General features: G+C 43.5%; 1 protein-coding gene across 4 annotated transcripts in view; it reads left to right on the plus strand.

Annotated features, from left to right (window-relative positions):
• HAAO (3-hydroxyanthranilate 3,4-dioxygenase) overlaps positions 1-27249 on the plus strand; it is an 840136-nt gene that overhangs the window by 626180 nt on the left and 186707 nt on the right. For all 4 annotated transcript variants that reach the window (XM_069608470.1, XM_069608472.1, XM_069608471.1 and 1 more), the window contains one exon: positions 8678-8721. In XM_069608470.1, coding sequence (XP_069464571.1) covers positions 8678-8721 — 44 coding nt within the window. The remainder of the gene's footprint in view (positions 1-8677; positions 8722-27249) is intronic.

Below are 27249 nucleotides of genomic sequence, written 5' to 3' on the forward strand. Positions count from 1 at the left end.
TAGTGACTATATATCTAAAACTGTGAGAGTGAATTCTAGTCAACAGGCTTAGTTTACTCCAACCTTGGTGATTTAAAAAAAAGAAAAGAGGTGGGCAGACGCACATGGGTCAAAAATCAGAGAGACAAAAATAAGGCTCACTGGAAAACACAACAAAAAGCCTACAAGAAACACATTTATCAGGCAAAAAGGATTTTTACAACAATGAAGTCGAGTAGGCTGGAAATAACTTTAAGAAACTTTTAGAGATATATAGAAACTTAGAGAAACCCACATCCCGACCTCAGTCCTTCATTCCTTCGGACGTGAATTGCTGTATGGTGCAACAGGCCTTTGCCAATAAAATCACAACGGCCCATAATAGAATTTCGAACCTCAATGGGTTTACCAAAAATTATAATGCAATATAGGTCCAGGCTTTTTATTCAAACCTATAACGGTGAATGAGATACGATTCTTTCTCAACTCCATGCTTCCCACCTCCTGTTCGAGGGAGATCCTTCTGGGCAAATTCATTCTGCCAAACTCTGGAACTTTTGCTCCTTTTTTGACACACTATGTTAATGCTTCTTTCAACCACTGTTCTGTTCCTGTCTCCATCAAACAGGTTTGGTGACACCTCTGCCAAAGAAATCTGGTTTGAATCCTAGAGAGTCTAACAACATGAGCCCCATCAAACACCCTCTTTTTTCTTAAACTCGACGATAAGGTTGCAACCTCTCAGCTTCAACAACATCTGGAAGCTTCGGGCATCTTTTATCCCAATCAATCTGGCTTGCGAGTACATTATGGAACAGAGACCGCCTTATTAGACCTCCAGTCTTGCATGCTCAAGGTGCTTGAAGATATAAGGGTGGGGCTGTTGATACTTTTGGATTGGTCAGCCGCACCCGACCTGCTTGACCACAAGCGTCTAGGGACCTCTCTTCCACTACTGGTGACTGCTCTGGAGAGGCCAGGAACTTGATTGGCTCCTTTCTGAAGGACGAGAAATCTCGGGTGTGCTGAGGCGATGTCTCCTATGATGCTGATCCAATTTACTGTGGTTTCCCACAAGGGGCGTGTTTGTTACCCAACGTATTCAATCTATACATGACACCCCTCTGTGACCTCTTAACTACTCAGGGTCTTCTATTTACAAACTATGCTGACGACACTCAGCTCCTTGTGGATCTGAGTTGAGATTAGTCAACAGACTCTACTAGATTAGAGCACATCTACAGCATAATTAAGAGCTGGGTGTCCTGTAGCTGGATGTGCCTGAACAGTGCTAAGACAGAGTTGTGCCAGCTAGAGCCAAACTAGGTCCTCAATTCTCTCACATGTACATTGAGGGAAATAGCATTAGCATCTCAGATAGGGTTAAGACACTGGGTGTATTTGCCAAAGCCTCTCCCGGCTCAGATGCACAAGTGGACAGAGTGTACCATTTGAAGATGCTATGACACATCCAACCACTCCCGTTTTCCAAAATCGACACACTCTGGTCAGAACCATTCATATGCCACACCTGGACTATTGTAATGCCCCCTTGTTGGGGGCTAACAAGAATTCTATAAATAGGCTACAGATAATTCAAAATAACGCAGTCAGAAGTATTTGTGATATCACAAGGAGGGAGCACATCACCCATGCCAGAAAGAATCTTCACTGGCTTAATGTGCCATCTAGAATAAGATTTAAGGCCCTCACATTGACCCACAAACATATCAACAGTGATGCTCCTTCATATCTCAAGCTACGGGTCAGCTGTATACCCCCTCAAGACCACTTTGCTCGAGTCACTGTGGATACCTGACATGCCCTGAAGAACAAGAGGTTCAGGGCGTGCATTCTTCACACTGCCTGCTCAAGCATGGAATACGTTACCTATGGATCTACGTTTGGAGCCACAGTGTCCGGTGTTTTGGAAGCATTTAAAAAGGTTTCTGTTTGGATAACTCACATTTCTTGTACAAAGGGGTGGTCCAGTCCTCAAACATTTAGACTACACCTGATTATTGTAGTTGCAATTCTGACACTTCTCCAAATTAGTGTTAATGTATCTACCACAGTATGCAATATTGGAGGAAAGTTCAAATCCATAAACTGGAAAAAAAGTTGTAGTGTCCTTTATTAATTAGGCCACAGGTAAACACATTGGTAAGTCGGTGTAGGAAACTCAAAATTTATCCATAGAAAAATAGGTAAATTGAACATAAACCTAGTCACCAGTTTAGTGAATAGTGTAGATCGAACAACATATATTGTAAATATTTAGTGCATATTACAAAGACATTCCATTTACAGTGGTGGCATGTTGTCACTAGATATGGACTGTTTGTTGTCCGTGCAGTCCAGTATTCTAAAGTGACTCATTTGAAAATATACTTAAGATTCAAGATTCAACAAGTTGGGTGCAGTGTGTTAACTGCACACAGCTGTACTGGTGCTGTGTAGTGTTTCCTGTGTCCAGTGTTGCAATATTACATCATATTTGCCAGTTGAACAGTGTATTATCACAGTAACATACAATATTTGCACAACACCAGGTTCATAGCTTAAAGAAACCTAAAAATAGGGTCTGCTAAAGGGCAACATCAACAAAAAGGTGGTAATAATGGTTCAAGTCATCGTTGGAAGAAATTGTGGGATCCGGGCACGATGACAAAGGATGTTTCGGCTGTAAGGAGGTGGCAGCCTTCTTCTGGGGCCAGGTAAAGCAGGTCTCCCTTGCACGTAGCTAATGTGGTTCACAGGCTGGTTTGGTGGAACCGGCGGGGTGGTTGAGATTAATGTCCTGGTTTCTCCAATGTGAGGGTTGAGCTATAAGGAGAGCTTGTCTCTGTAGTAAGGTAGGTTCGAAAGCTGTGACGCTTCCAAGGTGAGGAATCAAGTTGAATCTCACTGGCAGAAGATTAGTTTCTGTATGGAAGTATGAGGGCTCCAGGTCTGGTGGCTCCGAGCGGTACGCGCTGGCTGAAAACAGGATAACTCACATTGACAGCATCTTTCCTTATTAACTGGCCGATACCCCTTTGTGAATAAGTCATGCCTCCAGTTTTACATTTTGTTCTGTTTCCTAAGTCCCTTTGTGTGTTTGGTATTGCCTTGATGCTTGCAGGTTTTCTGCACCTTATAAACAAATAAAATTAATAAAATAGGAGATGAACTGTAAAACCTTAATTTCTCTCCTCAAATGTAAATAGCTATTGTAGTTTTAATAAATAGTATATTTCAATGAGAACATTGCAAATTATTTTAAACGTTCTAATTTAGTGAGCATACAGTCGAAGGTTTGCAATGAAGTAGCAATAATTTATACAGGCTATAGCTCGGAAATGGTATAATATATAAAAAAAATCCTTATATGAGCTTCTCTATTCCTTTGATCATGTTTAACAAAAAACCTACGTAGCACATTTTTCACAGAAGCACCCTAAAAGCAGTTACAGCTCAAAAATAACATTAGTATATGTAACGGTGGCCACCCTGGATTAATGACGTTACACAGGCCCTCTGCCACAAATTCATACAGAATAACTGGCAGTACCTAATTGTATACTTCATTACCAATGCATCCGAGCTAGGCGTACTTTCCCTTTAACCAAGATCCCGCAGAATAGGTTATTATAACAGAGGCCCCTGAAATAACACTAGAGCTATAGATTTGTTTAATGAGCGCTGTAAGATCTCTCAATACCGTTTAGTTATACCAAGGATTTTGATTAGGGATACACCCTTTAGGACTGGTCTGCCATGATGGTTGTGGGGTGGGGCGGGGAGGAAATGGGGCCCTAAGACTTGCCTGGGTTGAGTCAATGTGACTTTCCCACAATGTCCCATAAACCATCACAGTGACATGGTGATCCCATCCATACCTACCAAAGGTGCAACATCCAGTGGCTTTGGGTGATCCACTTAGGCAGAGCCCTAGTGGTTTCAGAACCAGGCAGTGGACTTTATCACATCAATCATTAAATATGTTAACACAATTGCCATGAACATACTCTCTGGTCGAGATTGCAAAACAAATGTCAGACAATCTTATAGTCTGTAGCTATAAATTCCTGTTTTGGCTTTTATGTTTGGAAAGAGGAGGAGAGCAGTTTACCACTATAACGAGCAAGCACATAGGCAAGAAGCCCTACAAGGAGAGAACACAATTAATACATTAATTAAAACAAGTTAGAATTAGTGTTTAAGGGTCAGAAAAGGTTATACATTAATCCATTGTACAAATATGAAGCTTTAAAACACGTGATTCGGCAGGATAAGAAGGGGGACTATAAAAGAAGTCGGGGGGGTATAAATGTATTCACAGTTTAGGAGCAGATGGTGAAATTGAGAACAAGTAGCGATAGAAAGAAATAGATGGATTGGAGCAGCCAAAACGAGAAGAAGCCTGAGAAAATAGCATTGCAGTGTTAGAAGGAAGGATATCAAGAGATTGAGAGATTATGCACAACTTGGCAGCAGCGAGACAGTCAGAAAGGGAAAATACAGATTAAAGGATCTAAGAGTCATTGGCATGAAATTGGAAAATGAAAGCCAAATGACCGAATAATAGAAAATGTAGGAATGGTATTCAGGGAAAAGAGTAAAGTCCCAAGGACCAAGCTTTCTTGGCTCACAAAATGCAAAAGTAAAGAGCAAAAAGATTCACCAGCCCATCAATCAGAGTAAATGTGGTAAGAAAGATAAGACAAAAAGCAAGACAGAATGGATCAAGGGGGGTTATAGGGGGCAGACAATGAAATGAGAAGCAGACAAATGGAGACGAATGGAAAGAGAAGATTGTTTCAAATGGTGACAGGAAGTGTGGAAATGTGTGACATTCAAGAGAGCAGTTTCTGTAGAATGGACAGGATGAAACCCTGACAGTGAAGGAGGCTAAAGATATCTGCATTCCAGGTATGGAGATATCCTGTTTGTGAGACGAGGACAAAGTGAAATGTGTCAATAATTAGAAGGAAGAGATGGACCTTTCTGGGCGAATTGGAACAAAAGAACAGTGCTTAAAAGAAGACAGGGAGGGATACCGATAGAAAGAAATTCATTGAAAAGGTATGTCAAACAGAAAAGAAAATGAGTATATAACAAATAAATAAGATCAAAAGGAAGAGGGTCCTATAGAGCAACGGTGTGGATCTTTAATACCTGCAGATAACAGACTTTAGTGTATGGTATGAGGAAGGAAAGAGGAGAGTAAGGAAGGGCACTAAAGGAAGGAATGGTGAAGGGAAAGAAAAGTAAAGAAAATGGAAAAATACTCTGGCAAGGTCTGAACAAAAGGCAAGTGCAACGGTTGCACGTAGTGGGGGAGAGAGAGAAGGCATTATATGTATAGGAAGTGGTGGAATAGAAACACATTTAGCTTCAAGCAATGGAAAGCGTGTGGGCTGAACAGAGCTTTCCTGTCAAACTAGAAATGATATCGTGTCTCCTATTGCTACCAATATATGTATATTGGCCTACGCCAAGCTGCTAATAAGCTGATTATAAAATACATGTGAATAAACTCGCATTGCAAGGTCCTGACCTTAGAAACCATGTAAACTGTCATTTTGGGTCAAGCCGCCATTTTAGGTTTTCTTGCTCTATAAAGTCACCATGTGAGCTAAAATGGTAGCCTATGTTATTCAGAACAGAACTTGATTGTCATGACCTCTGTACAGCTAATGTATAACTTGCCTGCAGGCCACTTGTTAGGGTCATGAGCTGAGACCTTGTCCTTCTGCTGACCTGTGTGCAATGGATTACCTGTATCACTGAAACTGATCTATAATTGAATGAGAACACCTGCTTAACTATATTGTATAAATTAAGTCCCGCATTGTAATGTTAGGCCTAGAGCATACATTATTACCATTTCTTCTTGTTAATGTATAAACCTAAGATGAACTAGATTTGACCTGGCAAGGGACCCTAGAGCAGTAACTTATTTATGTAATGGTTAACCTGGAGAAAGGCTGGACAACAGGCTGCAGAAATGTATAAAAGCCTGACTGTTTAAATGAATATTTGCACTCACTGAGCACACTGAACCACGCCGGAGTTCGCTGTGTTGTACTGAGGGTCGATAGCTATCTGAATTTTGTTCTGTTCTTTTGTAACTGGATTCAGTATAAAATAAAGTGCTTTGTATGTTCCTTTGTAACCTGTGTTTGGTGTGTTTCCTTTTTGGTTACCCTGCCTCATATTATTTCCTTGTTTTCACATTCCTGGGGGAAGTCCTGATAAACATCGCAAAGCCCTTGGGTGCTCTAGGGCAGTGACTAAAGTGGCTACTAACATCTAAAGTCATTAAAACCTTGTTTTAAAATGTGGCCAGACAGTCCATGTTAGCCATAAAATACAAGTGCCTGAAGAGTTCCTTGACAGGGCGGGGTAGACCAAGATGGTCACAATGCTTTTAGCTCTGTATGTTTATAGAGACGTCTGACAAATGGATGGAGGAACTGTTTGCAAGCCATCCTGCCCACAGACAACAGTGACACAACTATTACTTTAAAAGTCCAACTCCTTTCAATTAAATTATCATTTGTGAAAAATAATGAAATAACTGACCTTTTTGATCCATCAGATGAATTACTATATGTTAACATTACAAGGGAGTAACGTGGACTTCTAACTATGGGTCCACCCCCAGCAGAGTAAGCACATGATATAATCAGTGCATGGTTACCAAGTTATGCCAGCCTTGTCTAGTCATGATCATGAGTTAGCCAACGTTTGAGTCATGTACCTGAAACGTTTTGGAATGTCCTCAAATGATGAACTTATTTAACAAAAAATGTAAAATGTAGAATACAGTTCTTTGCCTGACTTGGTTGACGTACATCTTTGAAGAAGCCTGATTCCATTCTCACATGACTTTAGCTAACGGGCAACCCCTTCAGTAAGAAGGGTATCAGGTTGTACATGCATTTGGTGTCATGCTGTCGAAATAACAAAGTACAGGCATTTTACTGTGTAAACATTGGTTAAATACCTATGTTTACAATCCCAGATCTCTCCTTTTCCATATGGTATTATTTAATTAGGTTCACACTCATGTCACACTTAATCCTGTGCTGCACCTAACGTCATACAATGATAAACCTGTTTATTACATTCTCTCCACCTTCTATGACGAGCTATGAAGGCACATTTCAACTCCTAGACCAATGATATCATGACGTTCTTACACAGCCTCCGTGATCATGGGTTTGCCTCTGATCAACGCTTTGCTACTTTAATGTTCTTCTTCAAAAGGCCACATTATTGTGTTTCCCTCAATGGATTTGTATTCCCTATAAACATCTGAAGTTTCAGATATTAAAAATTATACAATTAGAGTTGTCCTGTATATTTCGTTCTCTGCAGATGTCTGCGCACTTTCCCCTCTCAGCCCCTCCTATTCTAAAATGATGGCTCAGTTGGACATCTGCAGTGCACATCCATTTTACCCCCTTTCCTGATTCTGAGACTGTCCAAACGAATATATATGGTTCAGAGTTAGAAATACGTTAAGGTAAGGATAAGTGTTGTGAAAAATGATATGGACCCCCATTTCCAGTGTGCATTATGTACTTCAAGTGATTAGAGCTTGCACTACCTTTATCAGACACATACTTTTCCAATACAAACTTTGTGGTCGTTCTTATGTTTAAAATGTTCCTTGGTGCTATGCAAATTAGTCAAGAACCCTCACTGGTGCTATTTATTCCTTTCTTCTTTCTTAGAGGGGTATTTTGAAAGAGCAAAATAGCGAGAATTAGACTATCTTGGAATGGTAACCTTCTATCAGAATGGTTTTGTTAGATTTTGATAATAAGCTTTGCTCACTAAAACACATAAAATGGCTAATATGACTATAATTTATACTGAAAGTGAACATAACAAACACACATGAAAAAAATACAAATAGCCAATTTACACTTTTATGAAAATTGCATGTTTTTGTTATAACTTCTTTTACCAAGGATCCACACAATTCTGTCTCTCAAAAAGGAAAAGCAGGTGATCAATATTTGTTTTGTACAATACCTGTGCCTGATAACACTCCAAACTGTCATCGAAGAACTGCATTGCACCCTACATTTTCATTGCATTTTTTTCATCCTGCAAGCTGTCTGTTCTTAGGCTTCATTCATGTAACTTACTTCAAAAGCAATGACATTTAATTGGTTGTGCACCTTCTGCAACTTTTATTCTTTTCATCCTACAAATTGGATACAAATCTGACACATACTTCACGGAAGAATGGTTCTTGAGTCTTCTTGACGGAAGGCAGGTAATCCTTTGAGATGGATATTGTATCAGCAATGATAATTCAGATACTGCAAGCATCATTTCATCAGCACAGGGTTTGCACACAATACAGATTCAAGGCTTAATCTATGTCTGATCTTGTCTTGCTCACAATGTTAAGATGAACAATATAATAACGTTTACTACCCAGAATGTCATAAACGTCTGTATGTACTTTTGCTATAATTGTATTTGCTTTAGACTTAAATTTGACATGAGTGCCACAAAACTGCAGATTTGCTTGCAAATCTTGAGAAATGGCATTTGCTGACCTGAGCTCTATAAATGCACCCTGCAGGCATGTTTTCCAAACTGAAAATGCTCCAAAAGCTTCCGCTGGCCTACAAGATGTTCTGAAACAACTGTAAATACTCATAAGGTATTATGTTTGGTGTATTTTCAGGTTTTTCAACTCGCAGCAGTATAAAACCGGAAAACCAAATCCAGGTAACAGCACTCTTTTTAAAATGTATGTTAAACTATTTGGTTTAGTTGTTTATATGTAGTTTTATAAATCTCTATTTTGTTGTTCTACGACAAACGTCACACTCAGATAGTGCGAGCAAATATCAAATTACAATTGAAGCTTTTGCCTAAACCATAGGGAACCTGAATTTAGGAGAGAGTGGGCCTCAATACAAGTTTGGTTGTAGTGGTAAAACATCCAGGGCCTGATTATACTTTTTACAATAATTCCTCTGAAAATACCCCCAAATTGAATTACTGTTACCGAATGATAATCTTGCGATCACTTAAAGTTCTGCATGGGTATGAGTCATATGGACCCTTCATTTATTAGAGGACTCTTGCCCCAGATTGGCTGCTGCTGGCTCATGTGACCGTAACACTAGATGCGACAGATCTCTCCGTGCATCAGACTCCCTTGAGTCCTTTTGCTTTCTGCTCATGCTAATTGGTTTGGATTCCTCTTGGGGTAAGGGCCTTGCTGGCAATTCTTCAAAATTCCATCCATCCATGTCTCTTCAACACCCAGCATCGGAGCGGGCAGGAGCCCCTCCTCTCACTCCAGAGCCCCTCGGTTACCCATTGAAGCTGTAGGAGCAGCTGATCACCCCGATCCCAGGCCCCAAACGGCTACTACACATCTCCACTTCATGTTGTGCAGCCTTTAATCCTTTTTATTGCAAGCATTACCACCTACTGCACCTTCGTGCACCGAGCAGCCTGAACCTAAAATGGCCACTTATCACAACGTGTCCAAAGCGTCCCGTTGCTAGGACACCAGCCTCAACTTAACCTACGTGTGTCTGCCGGTGAGGCGGAAGCCTGCCCTCGACCATGAAGGTCCGAAAGGTTAAGGCCCTGTTCTGTGCCTGTTGTGCACATGCAAGCGCTGCAGCTAACCTCTTTACCACCCAGGGTACGTTCACACTAACTGTTTGCTTCAGACCCCTATCTCACTCAAATGCTCTCTCACAAGCAGACAACTGGCTATTCATGAAAAGCGGTAAGGTCGCGTAACCTTCAGCGTATAATTCAACAGCCCGCACCTATCTGTAGCACAATCTGTCTGCTTCTACCTTGACTTATCCGTCTGTAGTGCCTTGATTCTGTTGAACTATCCACCTCATTGCACATTTGTTAGTTTGTTTTGTTTGTTTTGTTTGTTTGTTTGTTTATTTGTTTGTTATGCGCACCAAACCCGTAGGTAAGAGGGTGCAGCAGAATGAAGATGCAAGGCTTACATAGTTACATAAATACACAGGTTGCAGAAATAGCATGAATACAGAAGTTGCATAGATACAGAAAAGTCATAATGTACAAATATATTCAGACGTATAAATATATACAGAAGGGAAACCCTTTACTGATGCAATAAAAGAGCCATGCAGTATGCAAGGGTACTCACATACATACATCACCTCCGTGTATCCCTAAGGCTCTAGGTTGGGCCCTAGTAGCAGGCATAACCTAGCAGGTCAAAGCTAGGGGTCTGTAGCGATGATGTGTTTTATAATTTTTTTTCTGAAATGTGAGTAGGGTTGGGCAGCTCTCAAGTCATGAGGCAGCGAATTCCAACATTTGGCTGCCTTTCAGGGAAGCTATTACCACCAATAGTTGTAAGCTTGTATTTGGGTATGGTCAGACAATTAGCATTGCCAGTTATAGTAGGTCTTCTCTGGAGTTTAGCTATCAGATACGTGGGTGCCACGTTGTTGAGAGCTTTCTGAGTCAAAGATAACAACTTCAACTGTATTTTGTTGTCTGTGGATAACCATTTATGGTGGCGTCTAAGGGGGGAGATGTGAGTTCTTTTATTTATGCCTAGGGCTGCTCTTAAGGCATTATTTTGTAGAGCTTGGAGCTTGTGGATAGTTATTTTATTAGTGCCACTGTAAAGAGTATTGCAGTAGTCGATTCTGGAGAGTATTAAGGCTCTAGGCAGGATCAAGCAACTATCGTCAGAGAGGAATGGCTTCCCTGCTCTAAGAAGCTTACACGTGTAGGCCGTGGAAGAGGTCAGTGATTTGATCTGTTTATCAAAAGACAGTGTAGAGTCTAAGAAAAAGCCAAAGGTTTTTACCTCCTTGGATACTTTTATGGTATTCCCATCAATGTTGAAAGAGGAGAATTCCTGCCCTAGTTTTTTGATATTGGCTTGTGAACCCAGAATTATCAACTCAGTCTTATCATCGTTCAAACATAGGCCGTGGGTGGCCATCCATGCTTGGATGATGAGATATACTTTATTCACCAACCCTGTGTCTTTGCTGCGATCCCCAGAAAGCGGGAGGAGAATCTGGGTGTCATCTGCATAGTTAGTGTAGGTGACATCCATATTGTCCAGGTCATCGAACAAGGGTTTGGTGAAGATGTTGTAGAGAGTTGGTGAGACACAAGATCCTTTCAGGACCCCGCAGAGAATGGGGGTAGGGTCAGCAGCTGCCGAGGGAGAGAAGACTCTCATTGTTCTCTCGCTAAGGAAGGACTTAATCCATTTGATAGCTTCTGGGGAGAAGTGGGCAGCAGAGTCAAGGTGTCGGCAGAGGACATTGTGGTTGACCAGATCAAACACGGCTGAAAGATCAAGTAGGAGCAGAAGTACTGACTTCCCTTTATCCCTCAGCTCGTCAATTTGGGTCTTTAAATCAATAAGGGCTGTTTCTGTTCCATGTAACGGGCGGAAGCCAGATTATCTGTTACCGAGGAGTTTAAACTGTTCAAGGTGTTTTTGAATTTGAATGTTGGCGGCTTTATCCAGAATTTTGAGTAAGAATGGAACTGTGGTGATGGGTCGGTAATTGGTGGGGATAAGTGGGTCTAGAGTTTGTTTGTTGAGGAGCGGTAGCACCCAAGACTGTTTGAGGTTGGCAGGGATGGTGCCTGTGGCAAAAGAGGCATTGATCAGTTTGGTAATGAATGGGGATAGTTCTCTGGCAGCGTCTATTATTAGGTGGGCGGGGCAGATGTCACCTTTGCAATTAGATGGCTTCAGTGACAGGACAATCTTTTCTACTTCCAGGGTAGACATTTTGGAGAAATTGAACGTGTTATTATGGGCCTGTGGTGGGACGTTAGTTTCAGGGCTATTCACCGAGTGCTGTATGTTCAACACTTCTTTTTTTTGCTGAATTTTATTTTGCAGAGTGACAATTTTAGTGGCTAGTGCTTGTGGGATGTCTGCTCACCAAAATTTGCCTTTAGTACAGATGTCGGGTGCAACTATTGGGGACTCAAGTTCTTTAAGTATGGAGAAGAGTTCTTTCATATTGGAATTAGAATTGGCAATGCGCTCATCGTACAATTTGCATTTAGCCTGGCAGACTTCTTTCTTATAGAGTGAGGACAGTGAGGATAATTTAGTCTTATTCTCAATAGAAGGGCAGAGTCTCCGTTTAGTTTCACTCTTTCTTTATAATGTGCGAAGGTCTTTAAATTGAGGCGTAAACCATTTATTTAGGTGGGCCACAGGTTTACGAGGCCTGAGTTTAAGGGGGGCAATTTTGTCCAGGGTGGAGAGCATGATATTGTTAAATTCTTGAACTAGGGTACTAGGGTAAGATTTTCTGGCAGAGAATATAGGGTGGGAAGGATAGCAGGGATAATTTTTTCTGCTGTGATGCTTTTTTATTTCTGGTTAGACAGGGTGGCGCTACTGGGAGCACCTGTGGGGTAAATCTTGTAGTTGATAGGTCGAAGGACACCAGTGAATGCTCTGTCCAGGAGAGCGGCAGGATGGAAGAAATGGTAGCTGTGCAATTGCAATCCACTATCCAGTCCAGTATTCTACCTTTGTGATGGGTAGGTTTATTAACTTTTGGGAAGACCTAGTGCCTTAATTGTAGTGGCTATATCTGTGGCGTGTTTATCTGTTCGGTCCATAAAGCTGAGGTTGAGGTCCCCTAATAAAAGTATATGCAAGGATGGGTTGAGGTTGTTGGTGAGTATGTTGTGCAGGTCCTCCTCAAAGGTACCAAGTGGACCAGGTGGTCAATATATTGGGTGAATGGTCAAGGTTTAAGAGTTATTTATCTGGAATTTGACAGAGAGGGCTTCACAAGATTGTGGCAAATGGGCCGGGGCTAATCATAGGCATAGCGATGTTCTAGAGATGATGGCGATGCCACCTACTTGGGTACTGTCACGGTCTTGACTGGCTATAGTATAACCATCGGGAATCGCTAGCATGAGAGCAGGTCCTGCTGCACTATGGAGCCATGTTTCCGTAATGGCTAGGAAGTCCAGCTTACCCTCTGTGATTAGGTCAGCAATGTCGGTGGCATGTGCGACAAGCGATCTTGCATTGAGATTGGCCCATTTGAGGGGGGGTCTCGTTAGATGCCTTGACAGGGGTATATTTGTCAGCGTTATTAGCACACGACTTACACTTGTGGTTGTTGTTCTGAGGGATAGCTGTGTCCCGTGTAGAAGGTGGCTCAGGCAATTTAATCTTAAGGTTAATTTTAAGGTTAATAGTCAGAAGCGATCTTCTTAGTGGTTCGTATAATTTAGGTAGTCTAGCACGGAGACTCATATTTCTTTTAGTAGTGTCACATGGTAGAGAGGCATAGGGTGCTGTAGTGCAAACCCTGTTATGTGGAAGTTGGCTCATGGTGACAAGGTTTGTTACTGTGTTTTTTGGTGTAGGTAGGCTAGGGTTTGAGAATGGTTCTAGTGGGTAACTGATAGGCATCAGGGTGCATAACAGTAATAGTAGGGTTACCATTTTCCAGTAATGCTGTCGGAGAGAGTAATGACTAGCGCCAAGGGCACTGGGACAGAAATGTAATTTTAGCTGGCCGATCGCCAAAAAGGTCGATTCGACTTGGGTAAAATACACATTATAGCCATAAAACCGACTAGGCTAGAATGCACAAATAAGCAGGATCAGTTAGCAAAGTATTCCTAAGGATGGGCAGATTCGACTTGGCTAAAATACACAGAATAGGCACAAAATCGACTAGGCTAGAATGCGCAAATAAGCAGGATCAGTTAGCAAAGTATTCCTAAGGATGGGCAGATTCGACTTGGCTAAAATACACATAATAGGCACAAAATCGACTAGGCTAGAATGCACAAATAAGCAGGATCAGTTAGCAAAGTATTCCTAAGGATGGGCAGATTCAACTTGGCTAAAATACACAGAATAGGCACAAAATCAACTAGGCTGAAGTACACAAATCAGGCAGATTAACGGGGGGCTCAACAATGGTGCACGTTACAAATCTGTATGTGTACAATAATGTGTACTGGTGACTATAAGTCGAAGGACCGTAACTTGAGATATACAAGGCATTCTACGGTGCATAAAAGTTCGACTAGAGGCTTAATGAGCATTAGTACGGATCCATGGTAGCCACAGGATGATCAGAGTCATGTGGATGTATGCTTTGTGAGGTAGCTGAGAACATGTGGCATGGTGTCTGTACAAGGCAGTGAAGACATAGGTCACACAGAAGTAGAGCATGTACATTTGAGATTGATAGTTCGCGAGGAGCTGCCCGCAACAGGTGGGCACAGTGACTGGGTAGTTAGGCAGTTTGGTAAGCTAGGGAGGCAGGAGGGAGAATGGGAGTACAGGAATAAGTATGATTACCTTTGATACAGGTACAATGTCAGGTATATTCGGCCAAGGGTTCTGGCTAGCGGCGTAGGCGGCTAGGACAGGCATAGGACAGGCGAGGGTCCTTCGATCGTGGTCCTTAGTGCAGTGGGCCGGCTCACGCCTTGCCGGCGTGTGATTGGCTCAGAAAAGGAGACAGCAGCCAATAGTGTACTGCAGGTAGCCGAAACTGAGGATGGGCTGCCGAAGTCAGGCAGGCATATTCTTAGCGGCCATCTGGCCATGTGCAACGCCCCATGGTGTAATAATAGACTCCCACGTTACCGAGTGTCACAATCAGAAATATATGCCACCTAAGCTTTCTGATTACCATGCCAATCGGTGCCTGCTTTGAATGTTATTTAGGATTAATGATTATGTTACTCAGTAACCTCGGTCTTTGTTAAATCACTGACCCATGCGACCTATGCTCTCACAGTACATTCATTCACGTGCATGTGCCTGCTCATGCTGGTTATTGTAAGTCTACACTTTTGTGCACCGGTCCGCACAGTCTAGCTCTCGCCACACAGCCTTCCCGCTAACAGGGAACTAGGGGACTAGTCTACCACGGCCTTTTGTAACGACCAATATATGTTGGTCCATATATTTCTCTGATCTCAACCATGCTAATGAGGGACCAGCCCATGTGATTTGATTTTAACCTAGTTAATGTGGGACTAGCCCACTTCATTTGATATTAACCATGCTAGTGCTAGCCCAGCCCACGTGATTTGATTTCTTACCATGCTAATACGGTAGTAGCCCATCTCATCTGATTGGAACTATGATAATGTGGGTCCAGCCCATTTCATTTGTTTTTCGCCTTGTTAATATGGGACTAGCCCAATCCTGATCTACAACTACCCTATTGCTGAGGAATCAGACTATCCTGCCTTTATTTACCATACTTACGAGAGACTAGCCCACTTGATTTCACATGTGAGACCAACATACCTAATTGCTTCTACCTCACCTATATGGAATAGCCACTGGCCTAGTTCTACTAGCACACACATTCCTTGCTGAATAACTAAATATCTTAGCCTAACAGAACTATGCCCACTAGCAATTCCCAGTTGACCAACGCACGACTGACACTCCTTTGCACCACCGTAATAATGGCCTGCTTCAATTACATGCCCTGCCTCTTGCAGGACAGAAACTACAGACTATGTGCAAGACTACCCCATCTTCACGAGCCTAAGACAAAGAGAATCAGGCTACACAACCCTCACCTCAGCCATAATATCACCACCATAGATCAAAAATCTTCCACATCAGATCCAGTAGTACCACAAAAAATACAGAATCGCACCATCCCCCCATCACCTCACACCCATACGAGAACTAACTACCATAAGCGTAGATCTTCCCATCGCCAAGGGCAGAATAAGATGACAAAAATCTCAGGAGCGCTTATGAATGCAAGATCCCTTACTGCTCACACTACTGAAATTGCAGACATACTATCCACCAATGATTTAGACATCATGGCAGTCAAGGAATCCTGGCTTCATGACGCATCAGGCCCGCCCTCATGCTAGCTATTCCAGATAACTACCAAATACTGAGAGTAGATAGACCCAATGGCAAAGGAGGTGGACTAGCTATCATAGCAAAAACAAACTTGGCAGTAATACTAACCACCACTACCCAAATTAAATCTTGTCAAATACTCTCAGCCAAATTGCCTATCTCCCCCATGCAAAGGGTACAATTGTCAAGGGACAAGTACCGCCCTCTAACCATTTATAATGTATAACTACCAAGAAAAAACCAACCAATTCCTTCCATGAAGAGGTGGCTGTTTTTATAGACAAGGCATTGCTGGATTCATTACATTTATTTTCTTCTTTATAGAATCATAACTAGCATCACATAATAAAATGTGTACAAATATAACATTTGTTAGTTGAACAATTGTTAAAATCGGAAATATCATATAAACACCACACCAACCAATGACCTTATATCTTAACATTCATCTCATAATCTTTCATTCCCATTCAAACCAACGTCATTCATACCTGTGCAAGTCAACGCAGTCTCTATTGTGTGTTCTGAAAGCAGAACAAACCAGTCTATAAAAAATAAACCTTAAGACTCTAAACCATATTTGTAGTCTTATAAAGTGCATCAATATGTGTTCTAAAAAGGGTGTATATTAACACATTTCTTTCAATATATACAGTCAGTCAAACAAGTTTATTCGGATTTAAAAAAAATCCATCAAACACAAGAAATACAAAATCACAAGACATAAAAATTACCATCTGTGCTCCATATCCAAATGTGATAAATCAGGGGTTCTAGGAGGGAGAAAAGAGTCAACCATAGCCTCCCTTACATCCCATAGTGTCCAGAGAGACACAAGACTAATTGCCCACTCTAGGCACTCGCTTACATCCCCATGCGGGCCTTTTTCCCAGAGGTGTATAGTTTGCTCCGCACAGGACATTACTATGGGTGATAGTTCCAGGTGAAGCAGCTGCTCCCGGATAGGGGCGCAAGCTGATTACAATCCCACTGTGTGGGGCCCGCACATAACCCTCAGAGCTTCTCAAAACTTCCCTGGCCATTTGAACATTCCTAAAAACCAGTTTAACAGAGTCGGAAGAATTTATACCCTCGCCAGCCAATCTAACACACCCCACCATAGCTTCCCTGACCACAAAGGGACAATTCCCAGCTGTACGAAGCCAGTGGAGGCATTTGTTAGAGAGGGCATCCCTTTGTTCTCTCCTGCCCAACAGCAGTTTAGGTACCCCATGCAGAAAAACAGTAGCAGTTCTTTTCCCCCCAGATACATGACTCTTGGGGCTGCACACCCTTGAACAGTTTCCATGTGCTCCTGTATCTCCCTCCCCAAGGGGATTTGTTCTCAAGAAGCTAGGGGGACCCTCCACTGGCAAACTTTGCCTGGTACACCCAGGGGGGTGTCCTCGATCAGCGTTAGAGTGTGTCAACTGCACATCCGGAATAAAGCTTGTTAGAGCATGAACAGACCCTTCGCAGGATACAGTGTTCAGAGGTTGCTGTGGAGGGTTGGGTCCCTTACCAGCAAGAGGCATGCTGGAAGACTCCCCCAGCGAGACCACTCCACCGTTCCCCTCCCCACTCCTCCCCTTGGCATCGATCAGTACCAAAAGTAGATTTTTAATGACAGCTAGTTCGGAAAGCACCTGTGCGCAAGGGCAACTTCTGACAGTATGCACCTCCTTGGGTGTTAGAGCAGAGGAGGGATGACTGCCATGGATGATGGACTTGAGCGCCCTAAATGGTGGTGAATTAAGAGAGGAACTGGACCCTAAGGTCAATGCAGGTTGGTTCTCACTCCAGGAGCTGCAGATGGAACTGGGAGGGAGTTTATCTGCGGTTGCTCTGACAGGTTCTATGTCCATTGGGTCCAGGGTAGCAGCAACAGTGATTGGGGGGGGGCAGTCAAGAATAGATCCCAAGATGGACGGGAGATCAAGGGGCAAGCATGGACTTGCAAGGGGCGGGCTGGGTGGTGTGATAACTGGTACAACAAGTGCCAGGGATGCTGGTGGAAGAACCAACACATCATGAGCCCCCTCTATGCAAGTCCCAGGAGCATTAGCCAGCAGCAAAGCATCTGGTTTCCCAGTTTCGGAGAGCAAAGTATCCTTGCAGGCAATGGTTTTGTATTCCAGACTTGGGGGGGCTGACATTGCAGCTCAGTGCTGGGAGGCTAGCAAGATTGCTGCAGCCCCCCCCCCCCACATTGTGATCCTGGGGTGGATGCTTTCATACCCTCCACGGTGTGGATGGGCCCTCGGTGGGCCAGGTCAATGTCAGGGCATGAAGATGTGTGGGTCATTGCTTTGGCTGTTACTCCCTGTTGGCATCTTCTTTTGACAGCCAGGAGCTTTCGCGCTGGAGTATGTTTGGAAGGGTTGGAGGCGGACTCGGACTCGGAACGGTTCAGGGGTGGGGGCGGGGTGGATGGCAAAAAGCTGTCTGGTTTCCTGGCCGGTTTCCTTGGTACAGCCTGGCCCTTAAAGGACCTCAAGGGTTTTAATAGGGACATAACATAGGCCCCCCACAGCTGGCCTGAGGAAGCTGGGCTGATTTGCTGAGTGTGGGCCCCAACAAACTTCTCGAGCTCTACACCTTGTAGGAAACAATCACGAACAGTCAAAAGGTGTATAACACTTGCCGGCACTTACTTCTCTTGGCGCCCCGTCCGACAGCCTACACAGCCTACACAGAGAATGCCTCTCTCCGCGGCCGCCGAACACCTGCGGCGCCAAACACTGCGCCCTTACCCCGCAGCGGGCTTCACCGCTGCGGGGCTAGCGGCCGGAGGATATGTCCAGGGGGGCTTGGCCACAGCAACAGGAAGTCCCTCCGGGGACCAGGAAGGCGCCAAACACCGCGCCCTTGCCCCGCCACGGGCTTCACCGCTGCGGGGCTAGCGGCTGCGGGATATGTCCAGGGGGGCTTGGCCACAGCAACAGGAAGTCCCTCCGGGGACCAGGAAGGCGCCAAACACCGCACCCTTGCCCCGCCGCGGGCTTCACCGCTGCGGGGCTAGCGGCCGCGGGATATGTCCAGGGGGCGTGGCCACAGCAACAGGAAGTCCCTCCGGGGACCAGGAAGGCACCAAACACCGCGCTATACATTTGCTATAAAATGTCTATGTAACCCAAGTAGAGTCCAAATCCAAAATGGAGTGGAACCTCTGGTCTTGTCGACTCGAGTTTCGGGCAGCTAGTCAGTAGAACTATTTCCAACTAGTGCACCTCATCATGACATACAAATACAAAAAATACATTCTAAAAATGAAAGTCAGTGTATAAAAAAGTGTGTATCTTCGATGTGTAACTGTATTGATTATTGTATATTTCACATTCCAGCCCTTGAGTCGGCCTATTAAATAACAACAAGTAACGTGTTGCGGTCAGTGTCCTTTCTATACAATGATGTATATATGTGGCCATATTGGTGTGTAATAATCAAATTCAATAAGAGTAACTTTGCGTAGTCCAAGTGTCCTGTAAAAGTCAGATTCAATTGCCTATCTCCAACAACGACATGTTAACTATCTTCTTGATATATAGACCTCCAGGACCAATAGGTACCTTTGAGGAGGACCTATCGAGTCTCCTCACCAACAATACTAAGATACTACACAGCTTCTACTCTTAGGAGAATTCAACCTGGGCTTCAATGACCTTGAGGACAAACACGCCTAATCAGTTGAAGCTATCCTGACTGAACATGACCTCATACAAAAAGTTCTTGTTCCTACCCACACCAAAGGGAGAACACTAGACTGGGTCACCCACTTAAACTGTGATATTACCATCACTGAAATAACACCTCAACCTAGGACCGACCACTACCAAATCAGCTTTGCCTCCACAATAGAGTCCGAAAAGCGGAAAAACATAGATGTGGCTCCCCTGTGCCCGACCAGAAGTAAAAAAGATATTACAGCAGAAAAATTACTTCCTCACCTCCACCCCACCCTCTTCCCTCTCACTAACAACACTGACCCTAACATACTAGTAGAGACAAAACACAGACTAAGGCCCTTGACATCATTGCACCAGTAAAACTACATAAAAGCAAACAGGTGACCCACCTCAACACCTGGTTCACCCCCCACCTGAAAGAATTGCGACTTCAAAAAAGAAAGCTCCAAGCTATATGGCGAAACGCCCCCACAGACGAGAATAAAGCCCAACTAACCAAGTTCGCTAATATGTATAAAAAAGAAATAATCCTCACCAAAAGGAACACATTCAATGACAGAATTCACAGGGCAATTCCAATACTAAGGAGCTATTCACCATCCTCCGTGAAATGGAAACCCCCATTCCACCCACTGACAATGTCCGTAAAGATAAGAAATGGTGCACTAGCATCCAGAATGCGCTAACTAATAAAATAGCCACTCTGCAAACCAAAATACCCAACATAAAAGCATCCCTGCTCTCCACTGAAACACAACCTACCCTACCTTCGGTAACATCTAGCACTGACACAACCTTCAAATTCACTAGAATCTCCATACTATAAACGGAAAAAGTTATACTATCTCTTAAGCCTTCAAACTTTCAGGGTGACAGTTGTCCGGCAAAAATAATCAAGACGCAGCCAGAGATTTAGCACTGTTTATCTCTAAACTAATTAATGCCACCTTCAAGACCAGCACTTTACCAAACAACCTCAAAGAATCCTGGGTTCTTCCGTTACTAAAGAAACAGACACTAGACCCGTCCATCCCCACAAACTATAGGCCGATCACCATGGTCCTGTTCCTCCTGAAAATAATTGACAAGAGTAGCCGATCTCCAAATTCAGAACTATCTTGAAACCAACCATTTATTAGGTTCCCGCCAATCTGGATTCAGACCACAACACGGTACGGAAGCAGCACTAATTGATTTAAAAACTCAAATCGAAGAGTTGAAGGACAAAGGTAAAATTGCTATGCTATTCCTCCTCGACTTATCGGCAGCCTTTGATATGGTGGATCACACAGTGTTATGCAAACACCTGGCGTCAGCTGCCCATTTCTCAAGTGATGCTATAGCCTAGGTACATCCTTCTTAGCCAACCGTACGATGAGTGTTCTCCGCTTCAGCATCCGCAGACCCAATCCAAATTACCTGTGGCGTTCCACAGGGATCATGTGTCTCACCGACAATGTATAATTCCTTTACCAAGCCACTCTTTGACAAATTGGATAGACTGGGTGTCACCTACAGTAATTATGCAGACGATACCCAGATCCTCATACCCCTTTCGGGCAATTTTGTTGAAGGCACAGCTCTGGTAAACCATAGTTTCCCCTTGACCCTCCTCTACCCAATCCTCATTCACACCCCTTTGCCCCAGATAAGCAGATGCTGTCTCATATGAACGGAACATCCTTACTTCAGAGGACCCCCTGATGCAGTCTTGCCCGGTCAACCGGCCAAAGGCCAGAAGCAAAGGGCATCTCCCTCATGGCCAACTCTCATTCCCTGTTTGCCCCTGTTTGCCCATGGACGCCTGATGGAATATCCTACGGTGACAGCTCACGTAAGGTGGTATGGGCAGGGAGCACAGCCAGCTCTGGTAAAAACCTGCCACTCTTACTCACATTACTACCACCTGTCCCATGCTGTGCTCTCAGTTGTCACTGTGGTAAACATTCCTGCACTCTCTAGATAACCACTGTGCAGGCAATGTGCTGCACTTAGATGGAATTTGGGGTTGGTCAAAGTGCTGGATTTAGATGGAATTTGGGGGTGGGCAAGGTGTTGCACTTTGATGGAATTTGTGGGTGAGCAATGTTTTGCACTTAGATGGAATTTGGAGGTGTGCAATGTATTGCATCTATTAGTATAGCCTGTCTATTACATTCAAGGTTTTATGGGGATAGCTTGTCTACTATACCTAAATATAGATCAATGTAGCCTGTCTATTGTACTCAGAAGATCAATGCGTTACCCTATGTATTGCACATAGAAGATATGTGCACATAGCCTTGATATTGCATCTAAAATAATTTTGAGGGTAGCCTGTCTATTGCGCTTAGAAGATGTATTACAATTGCACTTAGCCTGGTATTGCACCTGGAAGATTCATGATGTTAGCCTGTCTATTGTGCTTACAAATTGATGAGGATAGCCAATTAATTGCACATAAAGATATATGCGGGTAGCCTTGGAATTGCACTTAGACGATTTCTGAGGTAGCCTGTCTATTGCGTTTAAAAGATGTATTAGGGTAGCCTGTCTGTTGCACTTAGCCCTGATATTGCACTTAGACGAATCATGAGGGATGCCTATCTATTGCGCTTAGACGATGTATTAGGATAGCCTGTCTGTTGCGCTAGAGGATCTATGAGAGTAGTCTGTTTATCATACAGAAGATCTGATCACTCAGCTACATAAAAACAAAGTTCCGTTTGAGTCTCAAGGTAAGTATTCAAGCTACACTTTGGTGGACATCTGCTGCAGGCATGGCAACCCACCCGCATCAGAATGCAGCAACAACCTACGACAAATATTCAGGTCTAGCTGGATACATGATGTTTTCGGCTTCATACATCAGACTAAAAACACAGAGCGCATCACTTCTGATATCAGAATGCAGTGATGACCTACAACAAAATAGGGTCTACCTGAGCACATAATGAGTCCCTTGCAATTGCGCATTCTCCTGATTGGTATTCACCCAAAATACTTTAAAAAAAATACCAAATGCACAATTAATGTTCATTAGGCCTGTGAAAATGAATTGAGGCCCATAATGCTGAACATGGGGAGCGGGGTTAAGGGGGTGTCCCCTGCTCCCCATGTACGGCATTAAGGGCTTTGGGGGTTGCAGGGTTGTCCTCCGCTTCCATGCCATTGGAAGCAGTGGACATAAAAGAAAAAAGGAAAACAAAATGGAAAAAGGGTCCCTGTGGCGTCAGCTCTGGCCCACGTTAGTGGGAGGGATCTGACGCCGCAGAAGTACAGGAGTGTCGGCGGCACACTGCTGTGTGTGTGCCACTGAAAAAAGGTAAGTGGAGGGTAGTAGGGGGATGTGAGATGGCAGAAAGTGATCTATATGATATCTGCGCAAGAGTATTTTGCGATTCAATCTTTTCTAATTCGCATTTTTCCAATGTGCAGTGATCACGTAGACCCCTCCTGACCACCTCAGCACCAATCTACATGCCTGACCTTCATGGGTAGCTTACTGGAGCTCGGCCAGCCCACCTAACTCCCTAGCTTGGCCAAATGCACACACGCATTCTAATCAGTCTGAGAATTTTAGAATACCTTGGCCTTCTGTCCCCTGAGGGAGTTCCCACCACAAGCACGTTGATGCCATACTAATGGGATAAAGGCACTATATCTCTCCAAATTAAACTCACCATCTTTTCCAGTCCCTTCAGCCCTCTCCTGCACCCCTGTCCAGTGAACCCTCAAGGGATAAAATAGTGATTACCCACATTAAAATTAAAAAACATTTCATTAAGAAGTTTCTCGTAGGAGTTGAGTCGTCTACTGCGGATATCCATGAATTCCAATTAAGATATTTGTATTCAGCCATTGTCAAAACTGTGCTACTTTAACAATAGGAGGAACCCTTTGTGGACTAGCGCAGTATCATCACAGTCTTTCCTGAAAAATGTTCTTACATATTTTTAACTTTGCATTCCCATTTGAAAGTATTGGAAATTCTGTACCTATTGCTCAAACTAAATGCCCCATAGCACACTTTTCAGTGGTTAGGTGTCTGGCTATCGCTTTGGGAGCTGGCAAGGAGGATTATAGACAGGTCAATTTAGTCCTAATGAGAGAATTAACTAAAGGTTCACTGGAGACATCCAATGGTGGTCTCGTATACCATACTGAGCAAATGAGACAGAATAATCTATCCCTCCCGAGAGAAATAACCCATTATGCCTAAATCAGGAATGACGAGGTTGCAAAATCATTATATAACAGCAGGAAAACAGGATGGGTCATGAGGGACCCATGCTGACCAGAAATGCACCTCCACACAAGCAATTGCTCCAGGGGGTAATGATATGGCATCCGAGGTACATATCCTGTCCTAGAATCAAGCCCTAAACCTAAACCTAAAACCTAAAAGAAAACTAAGAGATAGTTCTTGCTGTCCTTTTATTAGGCAACACCAAATTATTTGCTGGCAGGAAACCTAGGCCAGGGACATAATTAAGCTCTGGGATATAAAACATATGCTACCTTAGCCGGTAAGGGTCCAGGAGGGAGGCCCAGCCGTGGATTAACTATATGGGTGGAGTCGGGTTTAGAAGATAATATCAAGGTGATACAAAAACTCATTATTAGCTTGAGAAATGGTAATGATTTATTGCTAGTTAATGTGTATAATTCACAGCTGATAGGGAGGAGTGTCATCCATCTGATCAAATCTCGTATAAGGAGTTGGAAGATTTAGCAACATCAATTAGGTCATGTAATCATAGCTGGTGATTTAAATCTTCAATACGAACTGTTGGTAATTATGGAAGGAGTATTGGATGATGAGTATCAGGCCTAGGATATACCAGAAATATATGCAACTATTTCAAGACACAACACAAGCATGCCATCACAACTGTGCACATTTGGGCATTGCTAAATCATAGGGCCTGTAATGGCAGAGCCAAGAATGATAGACCCGCCAAGACAACTTTGTCTCTTGAGTCCATAGCAGTCCATAGCAGTCACAGTAGTCACATAGACTACATTTTGGAAGAGCTATGGAGTCGACCACAAACTTTGAGGTACATCAGAGAAATTATGGTGATCATCGCCCCTAACCCTTTCAATTTACCTAGGCATCAGCCCTCAGAACACCAGCTCTAATTTAAGTATGCTGCTCACCATAGAGGAAGCAGCCCAACAGGAACTTTGATGGGATGACCTCAACAAGAGAGGGATTGTGCATAACCTCTACAATGAATCACTATTGCCACATTCACCCACTGGCAATTAAACCATCTCACTCTGTGGGCCAACAGGTCTAATAACACACTGTGGTACGATAAAGAATGCAGAGAGGCTACATTTTACATAATTCAGTGTGCTAAGGGCACATTCCATATCAGCCTCAGAGATTCATGACCTTATCACAGACTTGAATCTTGATGCCCTAGCCATCATGGAAACTAGCTTACATGAAGTATCTCGACCAGCCATTTGCCAAGCCCTACCACTGGGATACACCATATTCCGTCAAGACAGAACCTCCAACAAAGGAGGAGGCATCGCCCTCATTGTCAAGGAATCGCTCAATAAAGGACAATTAAAATCTGCCACTGCTGAAAACTTTGATGCCCTTTCAGTTAAAATATCCTTTTCACTTAACGACACAATAACCTTTCACATAGTCTACCGCCCTTTAGGCCCCTTGCTTGACTTCCAAGGTAATTTCCTACACCTTCTAGGTGACAACCTAAAAAATAACACAAGAGCAACAATTTTAGGAGATGTTAATTTGGAATTAACAATCTAAAAGATAAGAAAGGCAAATCCTTTGCCAAAGCTCTCCTAGACATGGGCTTTATCCAGAATGTGAACCCCCCAACCCACACCAAAGGTTGTATCCTGGATTGATTGGATAGCTGATTACAACTGTGCAGCTGATATCAGCTCCAACACAACACGACCATGGACAGATCACCATCTCCTACACTTCCACCTACTATCCAGAGTAACAGCTAACCCTAGCCCACCATTGCCATCTGCTATGGCTAGATCCAAAAGACTTCTCACTAACATCCTACCCTACCTAGAAGCCTAAGTGCTAATACACCCGTTGTCCACCAACCCCACAGAACTGGTAGAGCTTTACAATGCCACACTCAAAGAAGCAATATATGCTATTGCCCCATTACAGAAATAAAAGCTAACCGCATCAAACACCCAAGAACTAATGGCCTAATAGCCCTCACACGTGCAGTGCTCACCAAATGGCAAGCTTGCCCCTCTGACTCCACATGAGATGCTTACATGACTATCTCCAAGCAATATAAAAAGTCCATCTCTGTAGCCAAAGCCTCTGCACATAACCTCATAATTGACAATGCCAAATCTCAGTCTAAACAGCTGTTTGCTATATTCAATGAACTTGCTGTTCCTCCCACCTCCACACAACAAACTGTGAAAGACAAGGTGTGGTGTAACAATATTCAACACACCATGCTAGACAAAATAAACACCCTTCAGAATGAAATTAAATCTCACTTCAATGCCCTGCCCAAGGTCAGTGCCACCGACTCCATTCCTACAGGCACTGGCACAGTACTAGGTGATACTCCAGTAAACAAAAGCCTTTTGCTTTCAAAGATATAACCGAATCAGAAGTACTACTGATCATGAGGCATATCAAGCCATCTCTCTGCAAGGGTGACATCTGCCCAGCTAGTCGAATCAAAGACTGTGCAGAGTCACTAGCTCCCTTCCTCACAGCTTTTATCAATGCCTCTTTTGCATCAGGCATCATCCCTCCTCCCCTCACGGAACCATGGGTTCGACCACTGCTAAAAAAAAGAACCCTCGACCCTGACTCTCATAACAATTATAGCCCAATCACCACCATCACTTTTCTATTATAAATTCTAGATAGGGCTGCTTATCTGCAGATCCAGTCTTATCTGGAACTGCATAACACCCTGGGGAAAAGGCAATCTGGCTTCCCTCCTCATCATGGCACCGAGTTGGCATTGCTTGACCTTATGAATCAGTTACCTGAAACTATGGATCATGGCAAGCCTGCGCTTCTGCTCCTCTTGGACCTGTTGGCTGCTTTCGACCTTACTGACCACAAGATCCTATGTAGACACCTCTCAGAGGCTACTCACTTCTCACAGGAAGCTACAACCTGGAAAACGTCCTTCCTGGAAGGTCCAGCCATGAGGGTTTTCTCTGACAATGCCTTGGCCACTCCATCCCCCATTAACTGTGGAGTCCCTCAAGGATCATGCACCTCCCCCACCCTCTACAATCTCTTCACACTAGCCCTCTTTAATGATTTAGACCAGCACGGCATAACATTCACCAACTATGCCGATGATACGCAAATTCTCCTCCCTCTATCCGGCTCCTATGAGCAAGATCTTAACACTCTTAAGGAAACTTATACACTCATACAGGCTTGGATGGCGGCTAACGGCCTATGTCTCAGTGCGGACAAAACTGAAATCCTATTGGTGGGCCCTAAGGAAATTCTGAACAAACAGGACAGTCAATACAACGCTTTCAGCATTGAGAATGCTATAATCACAGTCTCTGCTACCTTAAAAACCCTTGCTGTTTACCTTGATTCTACCCTATCAATGAAGAAGCAAGTCAGTGCCATTTCATCGTCAGCAGTTTGCACAACCAAAATCATTAATGCTGTAAAACCTCACTTCTCGACCAAAAACT

This window comes from Ambystoma mexicanum, chromosome 4q, assembly GCF_040938575.1.
Source record: "Ambystoma mexicanum isolate Mex_15411 chromosome 4q, UKY_AmexF1_1, whole genome shotgun sequence".
NCBI classification, from domain to species: Eukaryota; Metazoa; Chordata; class Amphibia; order Caudata; family Ambystomatidae; genus Ambystoma; species Ambystoma mexicanum.